The sequence below is a fragment of the Onychomys torridus genome, chromosome 6 (assembly GCF_903995425.1).
Source record: "Onychomys torridus chromosome 6, mOncTor1.1, whole genome shotgun sequence".
Taxonomy (NCBI): Eukaryota; Metazoa; Chordata; class Mammalia; order Rodentia; family Cricetidae; genus Onychomys; species Onychomys torridus.
In genome coordinates this window covers 97,631,173-97,655,549 of record NC_050448.1, presented here as the reverse complement: position 1 = coordinate 97,655,549, position 24,377 = coordinate 97,631,173, and the positions used below count along the sequence as shown (strand labels likewise).

Sequence of the window (24,377 nt, the reverse complement as noted above, 5' to 3'; positions counted from 1 at the left end):
TTCATGGATCAAAGAATGAATTTTATTTACATTACTAGTAGAGCCCAGCTGCTGTAGTTACTCTGAGATAGATTATTTTGCCAATGACAGGAAAAAATATCTTCTAGTATCTATTTTAACAACTGTAATTTAATTGCTTAGTTATAGAGTATAGAAGTATAGAGTAAGAAGCAATTAATAAATCTTGGAAATAAAAAATATGTATATATATATCACCCTGATGCCTAAGCCAAAATATATCTAAAAACAAATTTTCTTGATTTCTATTACTCATAAAAATAAAGGAAATATATTGCAAGTATTTTTCTTTATAGACAATTTTAGTTAGAAAACAATAGTTTAATGAAAACAATACAGTGGTTCCTGCGAGTGTGCTGATGCAGAGGCAAGAGAAGTATTCACAACTTGACAACACATTGCCTCAACGACACTTCTTATAGGCAATAGCTAGATTTTTTACACATCTCATTTTATCTTATGAATTTTTTATCTTATGTTTGAGATAAATACAGGTCAGTAAGTTATGAGCTTGAGTTGAAGTTAAGAACCCCTTCTTTTGGCTTGCAAAATGTAGCCTTTTGACTTGATGATTCCTCGGCTTTTCACGATGACAGAGTATCTCAGCAGCCACAGCGGTACCCACTCCTGGGCTTCAATGTCAGGGATGCTTTCCTGAAGAGCTTCTTGGAAACTTGCCTCAGAAAGCAGTTCTAAAACAGCAACCCCAACAAGTTAGATCTGAAGACAGAAGCTCTTTACTATGTCAGTAAGCATTTAAACACAACAAAACTGAATACAGGGTCAGGAAATTAGTTGGCTGGTAGAATGCTTGCCTAGAATGTACCTGGTATTGTTTACCCCACCCACATAAACCAGCTCTGATGGCACAGAGCTGGAACTCAGCATTTGGGGGTGGAGGCAGGAGGATCAGAAGTTTATGTCATATATACATATATGGCTATATATAGTGGCCTCCAGGCCAGCATGGCTGCAAGAGACCTTGTATCAAAAAACAAAACTGAATATAAAATACATGAATCACCTAAACTGAAGTACAATATTAAACATGACCAATTCTTTTAAAATGCATCCCTGTACATCAGCCTCTTGAATTCATAACTTCTGGTTAGTGGAGCCTGGAGTTTGCAAATCTTTGAAGATCTCCAGGGGACTCTAATGTACAACCAGGGGAAATACAAGAGAGTAAGAAGAAAATATATCATTCCTAACCCTATTTACAGCATTTCTATTACTATATATTTCATCAGGACTTTTTCTAGAATGTATTCATCTACACACACACACACACACACACACACACACACACACACACAGGGGGGGGAGAGGGAGAAAGAGAGAGAGAGGGAGAGGGAGGGAGGAGAGAGAGAATGATTCACACAATATTATATTTAATTACATTGGAAAATATTAACAATAAGTGCAAGGTGTAACTACAGGAGAATTTAACTCCCCCATTAGTATATTCGGTATATATTATAACAAATTCCTCATCATAGCAAAAAGAAAACTAGTTTCCATACTCTGAACTTCTGCTTTGGCCACAACACGGTATTTAAGTGTATTCATCAGAGCATTACTCCCATTGCTTTATTTATTATGTACACAGTGTTCTGTCTGCATGTACACCTGTAGACCAGAAGAGGGCGCCAGATCTCATTACAGATGGTTGTAAGCCATCATGTGGTTGCTGGGAATTGAACTCAGGACCTCTGGAAGAGTAGCCAGTGCTCTTAACCTCTGAGCCATCTCTCCAGTATCCTCACTGCTTTAAAAAAAAAAAAAGGTGGGGTCTAGAGAAATGGTTTAGTTCATTCTCATGCTCTCGCATAGGATCCTGCCAACTGATTTACAACTCCACCACTGCAGAGACAAAAATAAAGATGTGTACATTTTAAATTAACAATAGTATTTCCATTTGACAACATTGCATATTTATCACAGCACACACTTAAAATTTCAGCATTTCTTTTCTTTTTTTCTTTTTTAAAATTTGTGTGCAGTATGTTGGGGCTCAAACCCAGGCCGTGTGCATTCTAGACAAGCATTCTATCATTGGCCTGCACCTCCAGCCCACTAAACAAATAGCTTTTGCCTTCCAAATCTCATGATCAATACCTATAAATGCAAATATCAGTATTACCTTTTGGGTCATTATGAGTCAGTAGCTGTATGTCAAATTGTTTAGCAAATGCAGTCAAATCTGGTGGCATCACACAGCAGGAGGCAAGATTAACTTGATTACTATTTGGTTTTACCTAAAAGTGGAAATAAAATGAACTGTATTAAATTATGTCATATAGAATACAGAGAGCAGAAAACTACTATTCACAGTAGCTAAGAAACAGAACCAGCCTACAACGTGTTACAAAAACACCATGGAGTTCTAGTCGCCATGAAAGAAAGGAAGCTATGATACGGGCAGGGAAGCAATGGACTTAGAAACTAGTATGTGAAGTGAGATAAGCCGGACCCAGAAAGCCAACACTGCATGTTTCCCTCCGATGTGGGACTTGTGATGTTAGGCTCTGTGTATGTGTGCGCATGCGTCCAGCTCATGAGGCTGGAAAGGGGAGGCAGAGATCTCAAGGGCTGGAAGAGAGTAACGGACAGTGAGGAGGAACGGAAGGAGCCCCACGAGGAAAAGTGGTGAGAGGGGATAATTACAACTTGGTATCGTGACAGATGTCTGAAAATGCTATAATGAAGCCCATTGCTTTGTATGTTTAGTTAGATACAGTTTTGTGTCTTTGTCTGCATATGTGTGTAGAGCAGTGCAGGTGGAAACCAGAGGTTGGAATCAGGTATCTCCCTCAATTACTGTCTGAGTGATTCCTCCATATTGTCTGAGACAGTCTCTCACTGAACCTGGAGCTCACTGACTCAGCTAGACTGGCTGGCCATCCATCCATCTCCCAGGAATCTCCCTGTCTCCGCCTTCTCCAGACACTGCTATCATAGGCAGGTGTTGTCTTGCTAGGTATTTTTCTATGTGCTTTTTTGAATGCTAGGAATTGAACTCAGGTCCTCGTGCTAATATAGCAAATACCTAATTAAGCCATTGCCCTAGCCTCCAGATTTAAAAAATGACAGCAATAAATTTTAGAACATAAAACTATATTTGACAATTCTTCATTTATAAAATACTTTTGCATGACTATCTGTATTAATATATGCCTTCCTAATTCATGTTAATGATAACAACAACAACAACAACAAAAAAAAACCAGTTCTAGAATGAGGGAAAAGCCAATACAGAATTACATTTACCATTAAGATTCAAAGTAAAGCCCACTGGAATCATTAATAATCTAGTACATCTGCTTCTGAAGCAGTGATTCTAAAGGTAATGGTTTCAGCAATAGGGAATTTGTCTTCAGGGTAGACCCTGAATGTCAAGGTATAAATTGTGGCTACTATTCAAGCATTTAAAGAGACTCCTAACTTGCAGTAGCTGCACTGGCTACTGGTTATATACTTCCTATATAACTAAGTCTCCAGCTGTGTCTTGGCCACCTACTGCTATCAAGTCAACAGGAGAAGGAACAATGCTCTCTGCGCTCTTCCTGCTTGTCATCCATCAACTCTGGAAGTCTGAGGAAGCAGCTGAGAATAAATAAAAGGAATAGAGACAAGATACAGAAAGTCAAGGTAACATGCTGGTAACCTCCCTCATAATTTTGTAGGGCCTTAGAGTGAAGAGATGATGGGTTTATGATTCCTGGTCCATATTAGGTTCAACAGACTAAGTCTAATAATACCTCTTAACAGAAAAATACTGTTACATAGATTTCCTTACTTAAGAAATTAGAGCCATAATACCCAAAGTGTAATATTTTCATCTCATGTAAAACTGAATGAATAGTTTTAATTCATTTGCTCTGAAAACTTAGCATTTAGTATTCTTCATTCATTTCACGTGGGATGAATACTCAGTTCAATTAGACATATTAAACTCAAAACTAGTTCCTAGTGCTTTAGATAAAGCCTGTCTCAAAGCTCTCACATTCAGAGGTCACTCCCACAGTGAACATGCACTAGATGAATGATTCTACAGTGTGGACACCCTTTACCTGTGCCCACTGGTACAGCTGCTCCAGCTGTGTCTTGTCTAGATCAGAGGTGCCTATAGCAACAATTTTCTTGCTCTGAACTAAGTTTTCTAGTTCCTCCCAGTAAGGCTGCAAATGCTCCAAGGAAAGATTGACTCCATCTTCAATGGGAGGAGAGGCAATGATCACAGAGTCCAGCTGTGCAACTCCAAGGACAGAGCAGGCTGGCGGAAAGAAGACACAGAGGGTCAATGTGTGCTACACACTCAAACAAGGTGACTGTCTTCACCACATCCCACTGACTTCTGTCTGGTCACTAACTAGTTTTCTGTACAACACATTACTGCATAATTTACCTGTCACTTAGAACATGTCTGTAAGTGCTCATTCACCTACTTCTCTGTGCAGCAGACAAGAGGGTCTCTGGTCTGCCCTCTTCCTTGGGGTTTGCTTTCCTTTATTTTTACCTAACCAGGTGCTGAAAATGAATCCACAGTATTTATATTTTGTTGTCTCTGATTTTAATATTTTATCTATAGTGTAATATTTAAAGGACTAATAAAATGATTACAGAGAAATTCTATCCTTAAGCAGATAACATTGAATACAACATCTTTTACATTTCTATTAAAACATCACTGTATGTATGTGAAGACTGGTTCTATGCAAATCTTAAAAGTTGGCTAGAAGTTCAAATGGTAAAATTGAAATCACTTTATTTTCTTTATCTAGATTGGTTATACCTAATTCACTTAAGATAATTAAAAATCCATTACTATGAAAAAGAGAAATTTTTGCTTACCCATGTCAACTGCACTTCTAGTTGATGATGAAGAATTTGATCCTACAATGAACAGTTTTGCTGGATAACAAAGAAAAAGCTGATCACCACGTGTATCCACACCTTACTGTGATCGTGTGTGTGTCTACATCCTACTGTGCACTCCTGTGTGTCCACATCCTACTGTGCACTCCTGTGTGTCCACATCCTACTGTGCACTCCTGTGTGTCCACATCCTACTGTGCACTCCTGTGTGTCCACATCCTACTGTGCACTCCTGTGTGTCCACATCTTTTAGTTTGCAGGATTACCATGACAGGAATTAAGTTTTCTTCTCCTACTTCTGTAATTGGGTAGCTCCACTTTAAGACAGACACATACATTTTTACTGTAATTTTTAAATTACATGCTAGTTGTCAACATGTTTGTTTCTCAAGAATAAAACAAATAATAATTTCCCATGCATTATAGGGCAGGGTAGATAAATAGGACCTGAAATTATTTCAAATGTCTATTTTTATAAACTAAGCATTATGGACCAATTTATATGCCTTCTACAATAAGACAAATCTAAGCAAGCCTCTAAGTGCATAGTGAGAAGAAAATTGAGGGAAAATCATATATATATACACACACACATATATATCCACAATATAAAACATGGTATACCTTTCTTAAAGCTCTAGTTGGTTTCTCTTTTAAATTTTTAAAAATTATTTTTAATTATGTGCATGTGTAAGTGCACATGAGTGCAGGTGTTCTCAGAGCATCAAGCCCCTCTGGAGCTGTAGTTATAGGATGTGAGCTGCCTGATATGGTGCTGGGAACCCAACTCTGGTCCTGTGTAAGGATTATGTGCCCTTTCCTGCTGAGCCATCTCTGAGCCCCACTGGGTTTATCTTTGTGTGGTATTTTATATGTGTTTCTATGTAGTAGTTATCTTAAAGTTTTCTTAGTAATGTGTTTACTCCTCAAATGAAGAAGATCAATCAAAGTAGAAAGACCAAAAAAAGGTGGGCTGGAGAGATGGCTCAGAGGTTAAGAACACTGGCTGCTCTTCCAGAGGTTCTTCCTAAGTTCAATTCCCAGCAACCACATGGTGGCTCACAACCATCTATAATGAGATCTGGTGCCCTCTTCTGGCATGCAGGCATACATGCAGACAGAACACTGTATACATAATAAATAAATCTAAAAAAACAAACAAACAAAAAGACCAATCAGAATCAGCAGACAAGGCTTTAATGTAGCCACTTCCTTGAGTGCTGCAGATCAAATGCTGGTCCCCAGCCTACATTTTTAATGCACAACTTTATACTCTAATTCTTTTGAGACAAGGTCTCTTTTTATAGCCCATCTGCCTGCAAGATCACAGTCCTCCTGCCTTCACCCCCCCACCCCCGAGTGCTGGGGCCACGGGTGTGCCAACCACATCAGTTTCCAGTTCTCATTCATGAGCATTATTCTGCAAACTGACAGGGTGTAGCTCACTCAGTATTTATGTTAGTAAATGTTCCAGTGGCAGCTCCAATTTTTGTTACGTATCCCTGAGCATGGCTTGACCATATCTGAGACCTCAAAGCCCACCTCCACAGTAACACACTTCCTCCAAAAAGGCCATACCTACCCCAGCAAAGCCACAGCTCCTAATAGTGCCACTCCTTGTGAGCTTATGGGGCCAATTACATTCAAACTACCACAGCACTCATACACAGTGACTAGCGTTCAACATATGCAACAAATGTCCTTGTACTTGTTTATCTGTGCCCTTTTTTCTACTACTAGATCTTCCTAAAACAACTAGGTCCTGGTGTTACTCCTAATGAGTAGCCATTATAGCTACCTTAGTAGATAAGTCAGTGTTCACCAACTAAGCCTAGCTTAAGAGCACACAAAACATGCTGAAAAACCTTCCCCAGCTGGGGTACAGCTTGATGGTAAAGCATGTCTTGTCTCACGTGTTGAAGCCGTAGGTCTGAAACTTCTCCCTCCACCCCCCTCTCTCTCTGGAAGACAGAGACAGAAAGAGTGTGGGATCCCACAGAGGTTTCCTAGTGAGATCTGAGCTTGCTTTACCATCAGGGCTGCATAAGAGGATGACTAGACCACAGGCCTGAGTACCAGGTGTTTGGAAGGGTCTGCACTTGGCTGTATCTAGCAGGGGGAGGTCTTTTGCCTCACCCCTTGGCATTGTTATAAAAAGCCCTTTTGAGCTGGGCAGTGGTGGTGCACGCCTTTAATCCCAGCACTAGGGAGGCAGAGCCAGGCGAATCTCTGAGTTTGAGGCCAGCCTGGTCTCCAAAGCCCTTTTGGATAAAGTTCTGGGCCGTTAGGTATTGACCCAGGCCCACCCAAAGCTATCCTGTCTTTCTTCTTTTCAGCTAGGCCTATCATTCTATCTACGAGTTCCTTATTCCTCTTCTCTCCTCATAGGAACCCTTAAAAGGTGGGGACTGGTCTCCCACAAAAGAGGCTAGCTTCTCTTATGGTAAGAATTTTATTACCTATCAAAATTCTCAAACCCTACAGGAATGGAGGACAACTTGGAGGAGAAGGAGGCCTAAGACAGTGCTGAACTACATATAGTCAGCTAGATAAGAATGTTGGCTTTCCTCCATTTCCTACATAAGCAGTGATGTGAAGTTAACAGGGGAAATAGGTTTTGGAGTCAGGCATATCTTCATAGCGTGCTGGTTCATCAGTTCACTGCCTGAAAGACAGCTTTCTTTTTTCTTCTTTTTTAGCTGGTGGGGTCTCATTATGTTAGGCAGGCTGAAACTTCTAATCCCCCTGTCTCAACCTCCAAGTAGCTGGAACTACTGTTGTATGCCACTAGACCCAGGTCTCTGCTAACTTTCACGTTAATTAATGTCACTAGTGTGATGGGGATAACTATATAAGGAAATATAATCATAAAGGGACAGTTTGGTGCTTAGCATAAAGCAAGACTCAACAGATGGTGTTAGGATTGGAATGAAAAGGCCATTCCGATCTCATTATCCCATCATATGTCTCTGTCAATGTTAGTAAATAATAGTTATCTATTACTACTTTGTGGCAAGCACTGCCCTAGCTATGTGCCTCTTTTGTTATTTCATCCATATTATAAAGAAGCCTGTGAAATAATTGTATCCCACTGTAGAGATAAACAAATTGATGCTCAGAGAGGTTGAACACTTGCTAACCCTAGATTACTCTAGGCGGTCATCTCCACACCCAGGAACTTGAAAGTAGGCAAGCTCAGGATTTGAATGAACTCTATGCTGTGTGTAAGCTGGGCAGAAACTGTTAACTTCTCACTGCTCTTCTGAAACGCAGCAGTCACTGACAGAATGTATATACTACTCTTTCTGCATATTTCCAGGCAGCCCCAGCACCCCAGGAAAGGGAGATGTGTTTGCTCTGCACAGACACTGCTCCTGCCTGTCCCCTCTGGTCTCCATTTTCCACTTTAATCTTCCTACTGCCGAGTACACGTAAATCACACAAGACAAAGAAACATCAGGAGGACAGTGAGTTTCAGTCTGGCTCCATGGGCCTCAGCTCTGACTTCCTAGAACTCACTCTGCAGAGCTGACATTAGAACCACATTATCTGTTTTCCTCACTAATGGCTGACTCACTCGCTGTCAGAAGGAAGGATTTACTCTCAAGTCCCTTTATCCACAGCACAGGAGAGTGACTGGGAAGGGCGGAGCTTACCAGACACTTTCATCTCTTCTCTTTCATCGGGGTTTATCTTCTCAAGTGCATGAGACACAGTGCATTCCAAGACATCTGGAAATTCCTGCAGGAAACAAAGTACAAGGAACATAAAGTTAGTCCTGCTGATTATAAAGTTTCTTACTGTGCTAAGCACTTCAGAAGCAAAGATTGGTTTTTAGGACTAATGGACTTTACAAGATAAAGTACAGATGTAAAAGGTTAAGTGTGTCTTTTTTATAATACTAGAGGACCAGCCTCAGTATTATACATCCCAGGGGCTCAGGAGAGAGGACTACGAACGGCGAGGACTATTTTCAGGAAGTAGAATCAGCACACCGAGCTCCAGAGTCCACTTGCTTTAACTCCTCTGGCATAACATCCTATATACACACAGCTTCAGTTCTGTTCTTGTGCCTAGCTCTTTTCTTGCCTGATTTCTCTCTGTTTATCTACTCCTCCTTCTTAAGTCCCATCTTAATTCTCCCGTCTTAATTCTGCCTCATCTAGGTCCTTCTCACCTTGTTCTTACCCAGTTAGGACTTCTCATTTGACTCTTCCTCATCTTCCATCTCGTTCCTCTAGTACTCTCTTCTAGCCCTTCAGTCTAGTTCTTCCCCATCTCAGTTTGTTCCTCTCAAGTTCTTACCCGTCTAGTTCTTCTATTCTCTTTTCTCTTCTCTGTCCTCCCGTGCCCTGGGAGTCCTGAATATATATACACTTACAAGCAGTAATCCCTTGGCAGTGCAAAGCCAGGCTTCCAGGGTCAACGGAGGGGTGATAAGAATCACAGAGAGGGGCAATAACTGTTAATTATCACTTGCAACCCCAAAGGGAAGTGACCAATGGGGAATGAATTAACTAAAGGCTAAATTCGGGTAATATCTAAGAAGAGGGATCTTATGTGCTCAACTATAACCTCAAATGTGATAGGTAGAAAATGTTAAAAATCTATAGGTTGCTAGGTCAATGGGAGAAAATAAAACTGTCTTCTTTATTCCTGTGGCTCCTATCTGTCCAAGCTATCTGCAGTTATCTGCATGGTGGGGGAAAGTGTGCTCAGTCGCTAGGCAACCTGTGCACAGCTAGATGCCTCTGGTGATAGTTAAAGGGAGATCTGGATCTAGAGGTAAGATCTGGGAAAGGAGGAAGTAAAGCTTAATTGGCACATCTGCCAGGCCTTCTCAAACAGGTAGCCTGGATGCTTAAGTCTGTTCTTAGAGAGTACAGAGGTATCTCTGATAGAGTACTTTCCTCTGTCTGGGATGGACCTGGCCAGATGCTGCCAATGATGATAATTACAGGGAGGCTTGAACTGGGGTTCTGGATGAGCTTAGCTGTCAGCGCAGAAGGTTATCTAAATATTCCTAGAAGTGGTTAGGTAAGGAGTTAGAGGTATATAAAGTTAGTAAGGCTGTAAGAAAGGAGGGTCTTAGAGGTTTATAAAGTTAGTAAGGCTGTAAGAAAGGAGGATCTGAGCTAAATTGTGTAAAGCTATTACTTAAGGTCCACCTGACCTAGGTAGTGTCTCCTTGTGGAATTTACCTTGAATCAGGAGACTTTCATGTGGACTGTTATTACTGCTAGTCCTTGAAAGTGGCTAAGGGAGATACCTGATTCCAGAGGAAGCCTTTCCTGAGGCTGTTCTCCAAATACCTGGAATGTGTATGTCCAGCAAGTGATCAGTCCACACTGTTAGCCCTTCTTAGGGAAAAGTCAATTGGGAAAACTATGAAGGCACACATGATTTTCATAACAGAAGACAGCTGATATATAACAAGCCAAGTAACACCAAAAGCTCCTTGGAATTTGGCTTCCTCTGGAGGAAATCCTTGATCCCTCCAGGTAGTGACTTTGCCATAACTAGCTGAGTTCTTATGATATATTCCTGCGGCCCACAGCAAGTGTGTATGTGTTTGTGTGTGTGTTTCTATTTTCTGGAGAAAAAGTCTCATTTTGAGCGGGTATTCAGAAATATTTATAACCAAAAATAAAACAAACAAGCAGAAGAGTGTAGAGTTGTGTGAGGTGTTAGAAATCACTGGCACAGATGATAATTTTACTTTAAAATTAATCAATGAAAATCAGCTATTTTGAATAATGACACGTTAAAATATTTTTAAAAGATTTTAAAAAAGATCTTCTGTATACCAAGTGTCTTAGTTGCTGTTCTATTGCTGAAAAGACACAACATGACCAAGGCAAAGCATTTATCTGGGCGCTTACTTAGAGGTTTAGAGGGGTAATCCATGATTACTGCGGCAGGAAGCAGACAGGCATGGTACTGGAGCAGTAGCTGAGAGCTTTACATCCTGATCCACAGGCAGCAGGGAGCAACTGCACTTGGCATGGGCTTGTGAAACCTCCATTCCCAGTAACACACCTCCTCCTCCAAGGCCACACCCCCTAATCCTTCCCAACAAACAGGAGCCTATGCTGCACCAAAGGTTTGGTGTCCTCACTTGAACAGACTGACACATCTCCTAGTGCTGTGCAGCTATGGATGTAGCAAAGGCCTTTTTCTCAGGACATGTCCACAAAGACCACAAGAAGCAATCTGCTTTCAGTTGACAAGTCAGCAGTATACCTTTACAGATTTACAGGATATACCAACTCTCCAGCCCTGTCATAACTTAGTTAGAGGGGATCTTGATCTTTTGTCTCTTACACAAAATAACACACTGGTCCATTATATTGATGACATTGTGCTGATTGGACCAAGTGAGCAGGAGGCAGCAACTACTTTAGACTTGTTGATAGCACATATGTACATCAGAGGATGGGAATAAATCCAACCACAATTCAAGGGCCTTGTACCTCAGTGAAATGCTTAGGAGTCCAGTGGTGAAACTAAAGGTGAATCACAGAAGGGACCTTTGGGATTTTGGAGCAAGGCTCTGCCATCATCTGCAGATAACTATCCTATATTTGAAAGACAGTTCTTGGCCTGTTATTGGGCTTTAGTGGTAACTGAATGTTCACAATAGACCACCAAGTTACCATGAGATCTGAGCTAGCCATCATGAGCTTAGTATTATCTGAACGACCAAGTAAAATGTGCACAGCAACAATCAAATGGAAGCGGTATATACGTGAGGAGGCCTGAGTGGGCCCTGATGGCACAAGCAAGTTACATAAAGAAGTTGTCCAAATGCCTATGGTTTCTCCTCCTGTTACAATGCCTTCTGGTCCCATGCATGCACCTATAGGCTCATGTGGTAAGCCCTATAATTAGTTGATAGAGAGACAGAGACACTGACTGACTGACTGGGTCAAAGCCCACTCCCCAGTGACTCACTTTATCCAACAAGGCCACGCCCCCAACCCTTCCCAACAAACAGGAGCCTATGGTGGCCATTCTCATTCAGACCGCCAACCAACCATCCATCCATCCATCCTATCATTCCTTCGGATTTAAAGTCAACAAGCTTTAACCTGTTCAAGTAACACAGCTGCTGTTGCTTCAGTAGACTTTTTAAAGAGCGACTGTAGGCTCATGGCAATACTGCGCAGGAAGAACAGAGTTCTCATTTCCCTCCTGCTTCTACACAGACTTTGCTCCCCCATTATCAACATCCCCATCAGAGTGCTTCACCTGTAATCATCTAGTATGGACTCTTTCCAGACTGACTTCTTTCACTTAGAGACAGGCATTTCAGGTTCCTTCGTGTCTTTTCTGATAGCTCATTGCTCAGTAATACCTCATTGCCTGGATGCACCACAGTTTGTATCTCCATTTGTCTACTGAAGAACATCTAAGTTACTTCAAACTGTTGTCAATTACTAATAAAGCTGACACAAACATCCATGTATAGGATTTTTGTATGCATAAATACTCAAGTCTTTTAGGCAGATACCAATGCATAAAACTGCTGGACTGTATGACAATAGTATATTCAGTTTTGTAATTGCAAATATTTTAAGTTAAAATAGTTCTTTTCTTGAGTATAATTTTTTAAATGGCAAGGGCCATCCCAATACATTACAATGAATAATCTATTAGGATAATGATAAAAAGACAGCATCTATCAGTCAGAAAAATACTGCCTAAGATTTAACAAAGCAAATAATTTCTTGTGGCTCCTGCACACATTATACTACCCAGCACAAATCAGTACAAAGCGCTGACAAAGTCAGACACAGAAGAGACAGCTATTTCAGATAAATAGACATTAACCAATTTCTGTACAGCAGCTAGATGGTTAAAGTAGTATGCACAAAGGAACCAGTGTTTCCAGCATATATTCTTTGTTTGAAACAGGGATCCACTGTGTAGCCAAGGCTATCCTGGAACTTTCACTATATATAGCCCTTCAACCTCTTGCTTTGAGCTTCCCAAGCGCTGGGATTACAGACATAGACCATGATGCCTGGGTGCTCTTCCATGCTTTTAAGTAGTGTACGACTAAACAAGAGCCTTTATCTCTATCTCTGTTGGATTTCAGAGCAGCTGCAGAAAATAGTCAGGTACTGACATTTAATGAAGTATAGTTCCTTAATTTTTCAGAGAAACTGACATTTAAAAAGCTGTTCCAGCTGGGTGGTGGTAGCACACACCTTTAATCCCAGCACTTGGGAGGCAGGGGCAGGTGGATTTCTGTGAGTTCGAGGCCAGCCTGGACTACAGAGTGAGTTCCAGGAAAGGTGCAAAGCTACATAGAGAAACCCTGTCTTGAAAAACAAAGACAATAAAAAAAGTTGTTCCTAGCTACATTGTTGCAGTGACATTCTACTGAAGCAATCCCTAGCCAAGGTTGGCAAGCATTCTTACACTAGACCACATGTTAACTGGAACCAAACTCTGGTGGGGAGGAAACTAACTGGTGGGGACTAAGCAGGGAAACTAAATTGGGGAACTGACTGGAGACCAGACATTCTGCTGTCTGCTCAGCCCTACAAGACCAGACTGCCATCTCAGCAAAAGAGCCACAAAGGGCTTGATGGCCAACTGCCTACTGGACTTCACTCACCAAACTGAGAAAATCAACTTCCTGCTGATGTCACATCTGCTTAGGCCTGCAGGATTTCTGCATGCACATTACACTTACCCTGATCAAGTCCGGGCTAATTTGGGAACTCCACTCATTCAAGGTCTTTTGGATACAGTCTCGAAGCTGCAGAAAGAGGCATTTTCAAAGTTAATTGACAGCTCTTCACATCCAGTACTTCAGGAAATATGCATCAGTAAGTGAAGGAGGGGAAAGAGGTATTATTAGAAAATACTATACAAGCCCAGGTTTAATTCTTTAAAGTGTTTGTTTCCTACACTATCAATTCAAACCTTGTTTTATTTTATTCTTAATTTTTTTTTTAACAGTCTTCCTCATAGCCCTGGCTGTCCTGGAACTCACTGTGTGGACCAGGCTGGCCTCAAACTCACAGAGATCCACCTGCCTCTGCCTCCTGAATACTGTATTAAAGGCCTGCACCACCACACCTGAATCTTGATTCATTCTTGACTGGAAGTGGTAGTCTAATTATTTTGAAGGTGATTTTGTACCAGTGAAACTTCAAGACATTAAAGTATACATAAAGAAACAAAAAAATTTATTTCAAGAATAGGTTATAAAGACTTGGGCCAGGTTGTAGTGGCACAAACTGTTAATTCCAACAACATCCAGGAGGTGGAAGCAGGACAAGTTCTGAACTAAATGGTTGAGAATTTAGATGGAGTCTCAGTGAATTCATATAAATCACTGTCACTATGCTACATTCCTCAAAAACAAACAATGGGCTACAGAGAAGGCTCAGCAGCCAAGAGCACTTGTTGCTCCTGCAAAGAACCTGGGGTCGGCTCCCAGCACCCACATCAAGCAGCTCACAATTACCAGTACCTCCAGTACCAGGGATCCAATGCCTGCTTTGGGCCTGCGGGCAACTGCATGCATGTAGTGCACATATAGAGAGGCAGCAACATACACATGTACATAAATAGAAAGATGTTTTTAAAGAGTAACAGAGAATAAGTTTGGCCAGAGGAACTTCTACATTAGATTAACCTGCATCCTATTTTTAAAAATTCAAAACCAGGGCTGGAGGAATGGCTATTCTTCAGAGGACCCATACAGCACAACTGTCTGTTACCTCCAGTTTCAGATGATCAGCACCCTCTTCTGGCCTCCATGGGTGTCAGGCACAAAAGTGGCACACTGACACACATGCAGGTCAAACACATATGTACACTTTTTAACAAATCGGTCTTGGTACAGGGATACAGCGCAGTAACAAAGCAGCTGCCCAGCATTCCTGAGACCAGCCTATGGTTCAGTCGCCAGCACCAAAACATATAAACATTCAGACTCCGAGCACAATCACAGACCTGCCAAAGACCCTCTTAGAACAACCAGAACTTTCATTTAACAAATTCATTCCAATTGCTACATAATTCTACAGCCTGAAAACTACCAGCATGGATTACCTTGCATCATGACAATCTGTAAATCGTCTCCTAACACAAGGGGACACTTCTTACCTTTATCTCCAATGTTTTTATAACATATTTTTATACTAGCATCATTGTATGTTGTAAATTAAAATATGCATATATATTTATCTCAATGTCAGTGGTAGTGGTCTCATATAAGATGCATATTTACTTAATGAGTAAAGACCTAGATATACATAACAAAAAATAATTAGAAAATGTTACTTATTACTATATACCAAGCATGCTAGTGGTGTTTCTTCTACTAGGGAAAATATGCCATTTCATTATTCACCAAACTTATTTTTAAGTTTTTGTTAGATCTATTCATTTTATTTTATGTGTGTTTTGCCTGCATGTATGTATGTATACCATGTATGTGCTTGGTGTCCATGGAGACCAGAAGAATGCACTGGATCCCCTGGAACTGGAGTTACAAGGTTGTGAACCACCAAGTGGGTGCTGGGAATCAAAACCCAGTCCTCTGCAAGAGCCACAAGTGCTCTTAACTGCTGAGCATCTCTCCAGCCCCTTCCTTAACTCATTGAAAAAGATGTATTACATTGTTTTATCGCATATGGGTAGCCTCAAGAAGCAATTCTCTCCTACTGTCTCAGGAATCAAGCTCAGGGTGTCTTGCCTGGACCTAAACTTATTTTTGATCACTAATTAACCAACTCTGGCAGCTATAAATCACTGCTTTAAAGATAAGCAAGGGCACAGTGGTTTACCTTCTGTGGGCAATCAATGAAAAAGGAAATGAGTAACTACAAGCCCCTGAGTTGCAAAAGCATTTTCTTAATAGCAATAGGGACTAAATTTTTGAACTCACTATCTCAACTATGATTGTTTATGATAAAGACTGATATAACATGCGTTTACCACTTCTTAGTACAGGTAATTACAAGGGACAGGAGGGTACCTATTCAAAGTAACAGAGCCACTTAACGTTAATATTTGCAATCTAGAATAGTTTTATGTGCCACCCACAATAACTCACCTGGATTCAAGTTATAAGATCTGTATTGTTATGCAAAGCCTAATTCAATTAAACTGAAGTCAGATGAAAAATTATCTGATAATCCTTTCCACACAATTACAAGTCTCTATATATAAAGAAGCAAATAAATATTTGTTTCTTTTTTTAAGTTTTGGAGGTTTTTGTTTTTCAGCTTACAAAGAATTAAGTTTCATTATTGTGTTTTTCAAAACAGAATTTAATGAATCTTTCCTCCTTACTCCCCATTCCTCTTCCTCCCTCATCCCCTCTGTCCTCAATTCCTCTCCCATTTCTTGATACACAGACCCTTTGTCCTTCTTTTCAACACCTGCTGTTGCCCCTCACGGCCTCTAGTCCCAGTCTGTATCCTCACAACTCCTCATTTACACAGCGCATGTATGGGAAGAAGTCGGCGGCTTCTTACAGACTAGTTGGTGCTGAAGCAGCAGACCCGGGGAGGGCTAACAATTCTATGAGCAGTGCTTTAGCTTGCATTTGGAACCAGTCTAAGACGCTTCCCTCTGGTTTACATAGTGAGGGTCTGCTGATGGATCCCTCAGTCCAAGAAGATAAGCTTCTCCTCAAAGTAGTGGCCTCTTTCTGAAATCATCTTTTTAATCAATCTTGGATTCTGGACAAATTATAGAAAAGTTCCACAGTTAATTACTTGAGAAATTCATTAGCTGTATCATAAACATATGATTTTTAATCTTATAAATTACATATTATCTATATTGCCTGGATATTTACCTTGTATTTTTCTGTTTCCTAGGCTCTTTAGTCTTAGGATACTCACACAATATCACTAAAGATCAATTATCACACCTTAGCCAGTCATTAGATCTGGAATTATTAACAACTTACAACACTACTACACAACTCAATTGGTCAAACACCCACTATGCATGTCCTTTTGTGGGTGGTGGAATTGAGTCTGATATAGTTCCCAAATAACCCTCCTGCTTTAATTCACAAGGGCAGAGATTCTAGGTGAGCACTACCAAGCTGAGTTTTCCTGTCCGACTTTTGACATTGCAACACCACAATGCTGTCATCTCCAACAACCAGGCTCCAGAATCACACAACAGGTTACAGACAAATGTTTTAAGTGTGTTTACAATCTTGTCTGGGGCCACGCGTGTCGGCTGTATGCGGCCCATGGGCTGCAGGTCTGACAGGACTGAGTGGGCAAACATCTCACAGAGGCTCATTAAAAATCAAACAGTATTTGATACTGGTTTGGAATCTCAGCCCTGTCAAACAAGAGTAAATATTTTTAAACCGAATATTCGATCTCATTAAACTCTAGACAAAAGTCTTGGCAAAGGTCATAGAATTTTTGTTAATGTATTTAAGGAGCTGGAGGAATGCCTCATCAGTTGAGAGTTGAGAGCGTCGGTTGCTCTTTTAGAAGACCAGGGTTCGATTCCCAGTGCCCACATGGCAGCTCACAGCCATCTTTGACTCCAGTTTCAGGGGATCCAACGCCCTCTTGTGGCCTCCATTGGCATCAGGCACACATGGTGCACAGACATACGTACAGGCTAAACCCCCACACACATAAAATGAAAACATACAAATGAACTCTACCAATGTGTAAATTCGTTTTAATTACAGTGATTTTTTTCTCTTTTTTATGGATCCTCCTAGTGACCAGCTCCATCAGGATGACTAGCCATCAACAATGAACGCGAACTTCAAACTTTCTATGAGGAATGTACAGCCACAGTAGTTACTGCCAATGCCCTGAGTAGAGAGTGGAAGGGTAATATGGTCTGAATCCTCGGTGGGAATGACAGATGAGATCTTTTCATGAGGCAGGTTGTCCTGACCTACAACAGTGTGCACCTGCTGTTGAGCAAAGAGCATTCTTACTATAGACCAAGGAGAACTGGAGCAAGGAAGTGCAAGTCTACTTGGGAGGCATTCTGGATGCCAATCTCAGAGTGTTCTCAACTTGGTTATTGGGAAAAGGCGGGGGGGGGGGGGTTTATTCCTGGACTGCCAGATAGTTCTGTGCCTCAGCAGTTGGGACCCAAAAGAGCAAGCAGAATCCTGAAACTTTTCAATCCCTCTAAAGAAGATAATGTCCACCAATATGTTGTCATAAACACAGAAGGCGAGAAGCACCCAAAATTCAGCATCTCCTTATTCCACCTGTCCTGCAACTCAACCACCAACTGCTCTGAAGAAACAACACACTAAGAAAAATGAGGTTGCAGAATACACTAAGCTTTTGCACAAGAAAGGAAGCCAAGGAATAACATCAGGAACAGACTGCCAAGACACAGGATGTGGGCTGTCCTCACTGAGAGCTTCTACTTCTGGGTGCCGACAAAATAAGACTCTCTGAGCCTTCCTAGTCCATCTCCTCTGTGCCCAGTCTACTGCAATAGGCCCCGAGAAAAGGAATTTATTCAAACACAAGACAAGGACTTCACAACAGCAACTGTTCCAGGACCTTAAAGAGGGATCAGATGAATGTCTTAATGAAGATTGTGAAAACACACTTGAATGCAATAATGAAAACAGTAGAGGATATTAAAGCAAAATTTAAGAAAGAAATAGGTCACTAATGAAAACCCAAGCTAAAAGAAAATTTACAATGAAAAACAGGCTGTCCGACAAAAACCTCAGAGACCAGTGCCTCGTTCAACTGCCTCTGACAGTAGATGGGTTAGCACAGGACTAAACAGGACAATGTTTACAGTAAAGACTTCGGCACACACAGCCCTAAGTGGGATGTCTTCACCAACCCCTCCTCAAAGCTCAGGGATCTACGCAGAAGGTGGAAAGATTGTAGGAGCCAGAGGCGATAGGTGATTCCAAGGAAGCAGTGTCTTCCAGACACAGCAGCACTGATGCACACAGGACCTGCACAGGTTCAAGACAGATGGGGCCGAGCACTAAGAGAGGGATGTGGACACGGGGTTTCACCCATCCTTGAAGCTATGTGCAATTGATACCAATTGGCACGAGAGAACAAATCAGTTTTCTCCAATGGAGAGTCACGGGGGTCTATCTACCATATCCACGGCAGGCCCCATGCCTAGGAGGAGCTGGGTAACAAAACAACTCCACAGCTTTTCCTGTGGACTTTGTTTGGGTTTGTCTTATTATGATTTGTTTTATTGGTCTTTTGTTTGTTCATTTTGAGGTTTTGTGGGTTTTTGTTTTTTGAAAGAAAGAACATAAAGTTGGATGGGTAGAGAGGTGGGGAGGACCTAGGAGCAAAAACAGGAGGGGAAATACAGTCAAAATACATTGTTCAAAAAAATAAAATTAAAAAATTAAAAAGACTCTTTAAGAGTAAAAAAATAAATAAATAAATGATCAGGCCTTGAAAAAAATAGTGGGTTTCTGTTGTTGTTGTTGTTTGTTTTTTGTTTTTTGTCTTCCATTTCCTTAACCTCTTCAGTGAAGCTGAACTGTTTCAAACAGCGCATCCCACTTTGAGCTCTGGCTGTTAGGAAATCCTTTATGCAGAGACTGCAGAGATGGTTCAGATCCACACAAAGCAGGAGGGTCTGAACTCAGATCTCAGGACCCAGGCTTGGTGGTGGGTACCCGAACCTGTGGGGGTGGGGGGCACGAGGGACTGGAGACAGGCTAGTTTAGCCAATCCGTGAGCTTTGGGCTCAGTAATTCCAGCTCCAAGGGGATCTAACACACTCACGTGCACAAACACATACATAATTTTAAAAATGATATTTTTATAAATGGCAAAGAATGTTGAGAAATAACAGTCATTGAATTAGTGGGTCACGTTAGCTCCGGTTATTTGTTTGTTTATTTATTTATTTGATTGTTTGTTTATTTTTGTTTTCGAGACAGGGTTTCTCTGTGTACCCCTGGCTGTCCTGGAACTCACTCTGTAGACCGAGCCGGCCTCGAACTCAGAGATCCCTCCCTCCAAGTTCTGGGATTAAAGGCACTACGCCCAGTTTTTAAAAAAAAAAAAAAAAATCAATTTTTACAAAGTGCAACAGGATCGAAAAAATTATCTACCACACAGTATGAAAGGGTTAATGATGTCTGCCATACAGTATGAAAGGGTTAATGGTATCTCCCATACAGTGTGAAAGGGTTAATGATAGCAACCTGTTACTAATATGTTGATAAACACACATGTGGGAGGCCAGCTCCCACTTTTCCCAGAGTTCCTACGAGGAGGAGAGAGGGATAAGAAACTTTTAGATAGAAAGATAGTGAAGAGGAGAAAGACAGAAACACAGGATAGCTTTGGGAGGACCTGGATCAATACCCAATGGCTCCTTCTGCCTCTTCAAAGGGGCTTTTTATAACAATGCCAAGGGGCGAGGCAAAAGACCTCCTCCTTACAAAATCAAAGCATACCACACAGCCAAGTGTAGACCCTTCCAAACACCTGGTAACCACATCCGTGGTCAAATCATCCCCTTATGCAGCCCTGCTGGGTAAAGCAAGCTCACATTCTCCGACCCTGAGTAATTTGGGCCTCAACACACAGAGAAACAGAAACCTATGAACTAAATGGATAAAATGTATTTATTACTTTCAGTCAAAAACTTTTGAAAGCCTCTCTGAAGATGGTTGAGAGATGCACTGAAACTCTCACAGGATTAATCAAACATTAAAGAAAAAAACAACTCTGAAAGCCACCAGAGCGTGTTGGGGTTAGATAAGAGAATGTTTCCCCAGTACATTCATATTCATGGGAAAACGCTCTATTGAACTCAGTGCAGGAAGAAATTGGGGCTCTCTGTACAAAAATATAGCAATACCCTTGGGAGAAATAAGCAAAGCGGGCAGTGTAAACAAAACATACACATTTAGCCGGAACCTGAACACACATGGGATGGGCTAGGCTAGGGATTCAGGTTCCAAAATCTGACTGGCCCAGGCTCAGTTTACAATGAGGAGGATGCCAGGTGCTGTTGTATAGTTGGCCTCATTAAAAGATCTGAGGCTTGTCTCTGATGACAGATACTAATGCTACACTATGACATAACTTAGGAAATGTATTCTTTGATCAGGAAGTGTTTACCTTCTGATGATACAGTTGATAAAAAGCCTGTATGCTGAGTATTTTCATATACCACCCTTTACTTTCAACAACTTGATGAAAGGATATTACTCAGGGCTAAAGTTACAGACAGGAAAATGCTCTCAAACATACAGTTCCTGAATGTCAATGTTATATGTATATATACATATATATGTGTGTGTATATATATATATATATATATATATATTGGTTTTTCGAGACAGGGTTTCTCTGTAGCTTTGGAGGCTGTCCTGGAACTCGCTTTGTAGACCAGGCTGGCCTCGAACTCACAGAGATCCGTCTGCCTCTGCCTCCCGAGTGCTGGGATTACAGGTGTGCGCCACCACCACCACCACCCGGCCAATGTTTTATATTTTAAAGAGTTTCTATTTATCTTGTTTTTTTGAGACAGGGTCTCACATTGTAGCCCAGGCTGGCCTCAAATTCCACATCCAATCCCTCAGCCCATTGGGTCTGGGTACTGGAGTGCACCACCATGCCCAGCTTATTATTTCCAACACATAATAACTGCACATCTCTTTTGTTTTTAAGTGGCAAACGTGTTCCAATATACCTCTGTAACTAGTAGCATGGTGTGTGGAGTACTGGCCCAGGAATGGGCCATTAAGACAAATGTAACACGTTTTAAATTCAACATTAAACTCTGTCACTTCCAACTAGTAATTAGGGTTTGTTTGTTTGTTTACGGGGATGGGGGGCGGTGTTAAGACAGGGTTTCTCTGTGTAGCTCTGGAATTCCCTTATGACCAGGCTGGCCTCGAACTAAGAAATCCTCCCGCCTCTGCTTCCCCAGGGCTGGCATTAAAGGCATGTGCCACCGCGCTGCTAGTTTTGAAGCAACTAAAAGGTTAACTTTCGGCAAGGACCCCGAATCCAAATTCAACACACTAGGGAAACTAATGTCAGTGACGTCAAAGCTGAGCGCATTGGTCTACCAAGCACTAACCTAAGACTCCTTGGCCGGGCTAGGGGAGAGGCAAGCAAGGACGCTGAGGATGCAGGGCTGCTGCGGTGGCTCTGTCCAACTTCGCCAGCCGGGCTGGGGACCCAGTGAGCTGGAGAGTTGTGAGATCAACCAAGAGCCTGGCGGAGGAGCCCCTCGCCGCCGCGCAGCGGCACCTGCTAAGGCGGGATGGCACCCAGCTGCCCCCCGCGACACCTCCGGAGCTAGCCTCCGGGGCGGGCGGAGCCCTGGCGCGTCCCGCCGGTCCCCACCTGCCCCGGGGCCCGCGGGATGTCCCGCAGACCCCACCCCACCTTCCCGCGGGCCCCGGCCCCCCGATGCTCACCTCCTCGCTGTGCGTGGACGGACACTTTTTCCGCAGGCGGCCCCAGTTGAGCAGGTTCCCCGTCTGCAGGTGCAGGGTGCTGGCCCGCGCCAGGAGCGCCCCGGCCGCGCGGCTGTCGGTGCCCATGGCAGCTGCCGCCTAGACGGGGGGAACCGGGGAGCGACGGGGCCGCGGAGGGCCGGGCGGGAAGACGGCTGCCTCGCAGGGCGCGGTGTCCCCAGGCCCGAGAGGCGAGCGCGAGCGAGGCTGCCGGGCTCCGCGCGGCCACAGCCCGGTGTGCGCTCGGGCCCGAGGAGGCCGGGCGGCGACGGAGAGGCGGTCCCGGAGGGGCGGCGCCGGCGCGGGCGGACGGGCGGACGGGCGGACGGCCGCTGCGGTCTCTGCGGCCAGCACTCGAGCGGCCGCCGGGCTGAGGGAGCTGTTTCCTGGAAGACAATGACTAAGCAGAAACCGACCCCGAGAAAGTGCTTCGTAACCGTTACTCGTCCCGCGGCGGGCCAGGGGCGGGGCGCGGAAGGGCCGGCCGGGGCGCAGGCCCGCGGGTGACTGGCCCTCGGCCTGCGGCGGGCGTGGTGCCGGGCGGCGGGGCGCGGGCGGCGCCGCCGCGGGGACGGGGCGGGGCGGGGCGGGGGGGAGCGCAGCGCGCGGAGGAGCGCCCCCTGCTGGCCAGAGCGCGCCGCGCGCCCTACGCCGCCGCCGCCGCCGCCTGGTTGAGAGTTCAGGGCCCCAGCCAATGGCTGCCGCGCTGCGGGTCTCTCTGCACAGATACTTTAAAAGGACAGCCCGAGATCCGAGATCCGTCTTTGACGTCTGGCCTGCCCCTAATTCTCAGAAGTGGGTGTGGGCGCGGGAGCGTCCCCTTGCCCCGCGCCCTGCCAATGCTTTGGCTTGGCTCGGCTCCAGAACCCTCCTCCCAAACTGATGATCAGGTTTCTCCCAGGCGTGTTGATTAACCCTATTTGCTGGTACCGTAGGAAATCGTCTTTACATCACTTTATCTTGCCCTTTCAGAAGCCTCTATTTCGAGAGACATGGCCCAAGCCCAAGCAACATTAAATAATGAGAATATCACAGGGCAGTTAGTTTCTAGGTAAGCTGAGTGTAAAGAGCAGATGATAAGACAAAGCTGTATCACCCACACTCTCACAAGCTGTGATTCTTCACCATTCCCTTGGGGGTGGACTGGGAGGAGTATCAAACGGACCATTAATTAAGCTTTACTCAAGAAACTTACACTTTTGTTGAAATGAGGCAGCTACGTTAGAACCAAATGAGATTTTCATTGTAAGGGGGCAAAATCTTTTAAGAAGAAAAATGAATCTGAGTTGGTAAACTCGTAAGAAATAGGGAAAGCAAGAAGATCCAGAGAAAGTGAGGCTGATGTGGAGTAAATATTTGTGGACCCAATGAACAAAAGTCCCCGGATGAAAAGGGTTATCTCAGAAGCAAGCCCTATCATGGCCTACTTCATAGATAACTGATTTTTCTGCTGAATTTGCTGTGATATCATTACTTGACTTTTTATATGTTCTCTTAAGTCTGTGTAAATACTTAGTTAATACTTAGTGGCCATATTTCCTAAACTGTTCTCTCTCTTTTCTAGGATCTTTTTAAAAGATCTGATTAGCCCATGCCTTTGATCTCAGCACTTGGGATCTCTGTGAATTTAAGGCCAGCCTGGTCTATAAAGTAAGTTCCAGTGTGGTGATATATTGTGCCCCCAATATACTGTGTTTCCCAATGAAATTTACCTGAGGATCAGAGGAAAAAGCCAGCCACTATATTAACATAGAAGTCAGGCAATGGTAGCACACATCTTTAATCCTATCACTTGGGAAGCAGGGATCTGTCTGGATCTCTGAGTTCAAGGCCACACTGGGGATCCGAGCCAAGCGTAGTAACACACACCTTTAATCCCAGCACTAACCATAGAGGTGACAGAGCTGGTCAGGAAGAGGAAGTGATGTAGCAGGGCTGAGAGAGCCAATGAGAAAACAGAACAGAAAGGCATATAGGTGTGGGTATACAGGCAGTAGCTCTCTTTGGAAGCTGCAGAGTTGGTGAG

At 43.0% G+C, this 24,377-nt stretch overlaps 1 protein-coding gene across 1 annotated transcript; it reads right to left on the bottom strand.

Annotated features, from left to right (window-relative positions):
• On the bottom strand, positions 1-22,915 carry Gclm (glutamate-cysteine ligase modifier subunit). The gene is made up of 7 exons (XM_036191437.1): positions 22,313-22,915; positions 13,601-13,666; positions 8,553-8,637; positions 4,873-4,932; positions 4,092-4,294; positions 2,162-2,276; positions 1-710 (listed from the first exon to the last, which is right to left on the bottom strand). Exons 1-7 carry the CDS (start codon positions 22,436-22,438, stop codon positions 541-543), a joined length of 825 nt encoding a protein of 274 aa, XP_036047330.1. The 5' UTR covers positions 22,439-22,915; the 3' UTR covers positions 1-540.
• Between the last annotated feature and the right edge of the window lie 1,462 nt (positions 22,916-24,377).